A 1,406-nucleotide genomic window follows, 5' to 3' on the forward strand; every position below is an offset into this window, starting at 1 on the left:
GGTCCAGCATATATAGGTCTGCCTATACGTGCTTATCTCAGCCCCGTTACGCAACATTAACATTCAGGTTTGCGCATACATTATATACAATTCAAGGAAAACCAATATTGTGAACAGCTTGATTATACCTTGATTATACGCACTTAAATGCCAAGTAACATTAGGATATTTTTCTTATCTTTTCAGAGACGTGACGAGGCGACATTATTGGAAAGAAAAAAACATTGCGTTTACTACAAGGATGGCGGGGACGCGGAAGTTACAACTAACCTTAAGATTGACTGTTGTCGCGGTAAGTAACCTTCTAAGTTTGGCAAGGTGCTTGAATAATATATCGTGTTTTCTTTTTTTGGAATAGCTCGTATTATGTAATTGTTTTGCATCAATCACGTGACTGGAATACATACAGAAAGATGCATTATGAGGATCAATTGTCTGTACCTGATAAAGTTTTGCTTTTTTTTTTTCACCCGAGGTCATTACTCGACTTAAAAGATCACCAACAAAAGCCTTGAATTTTTGGCGTAAGAAGTCGTGTAGTTTTCCGGGTTTCGTAACTTTTGCTTTTTGTTTCCATCAGAACGCCGCCTTGCTCGGTAAATGTCACGTTTTATGGCCTTCTGTCGAGCTAATGCGCCGCGCTACTCGAACGGAAGGCGGGGCGTGGAATTGCCCATAAATCGTGATATCCTTTTTGTCAGTCATTCAGGATCATTTAGCTAGGGGGGACTCGCACAAATGAGTAAGTCATTTATAACTGATTATGGATACTTTTGTATAATCTTAAATATTATTTAACTTATAAATTCATTCCACTTCTTGTTGTTCCTGTTACTCGTCCTATTATTTTTTAACGTATATTTACGAACGGAAGGTTATAGAAGCTTCTCAGATGTTTATATGTAACCTGTTCACAGAATTTTCCTTTTTTTCTTCAAAGAAAACAGCTAAACAAATTCGCATCGCGGGAAGACCGGGGGGTGGGGGGGGAGGGGAAGTTTTCTTTTCCTCTCCTTTCCTCAGCCAGGCCTCTCGACACACTCCCAATCTATCCTCACTTAAATTCCCCCTCCCCCTCTCTTCTTCTCCCTTCCCCCTCCCTCCCTTCTTCCTCCCCCCTCCCCTCCTCTCTTTTCCATCGGCCACGCGAAAGATGAGCGAAAAAGTTTTGCCATTTGACCAAGTTAGCGGGGGTAGCTACGGACCTCAAAGTCTCCGAGAAGTTTGGGGTCTGGTATTGAGAATCGCGAGAGAATGAGTGAGTAACCCCCCCCCCCTCCCCAAGCCCCACTGAGAGAAGAGGAGCGAATCTCTTTTGGCAACACAACAATGACTTATCAAATACTGTCTGGCCAAAGTTTTTTTTCTAACTTTATTCTGTCACGGAATGCTGGAGGGAGGCTATG

The 1,406-nt window shown here is 42.4% G+C and overlaps 1 protein-coding gene across 1 annotated transcript in view; it reads left to right on the forward strand.

Annotated features, from left to right (window-relative positions):
- The window catches only part of LOC119592680, a gene marked incomplete in the record, with an annotated part of 30,258 nt that overhangs the window by 16,722 nt on the left and 12,130 nt on the right, over window positions 1–1,406 (forward strand). Inside the window, 1 exon segment of the mRNA XM_037941595.1 lies at window positions 187–292. Within this exon segment, the coding sequence (XP_037797523.1) occupies window positions 242–292 (51 nt within the window).

The sequence above is a fragment of the Penaeus monodon genome, chromosome 30 (genome assembly GCF_015228065.2).
Source record: "Penaeus monodon isolate SGIC_2016 chromosome 30, NSTDA_Pmon_1, whole genome shotgun sequence".
NCBI classification, from domain to species: Eukaryota; Metazoa; Arthropoda; class Malacostraca; order Decapoda; family Penaeidae; genus Penaeus; species Penaeus monodon.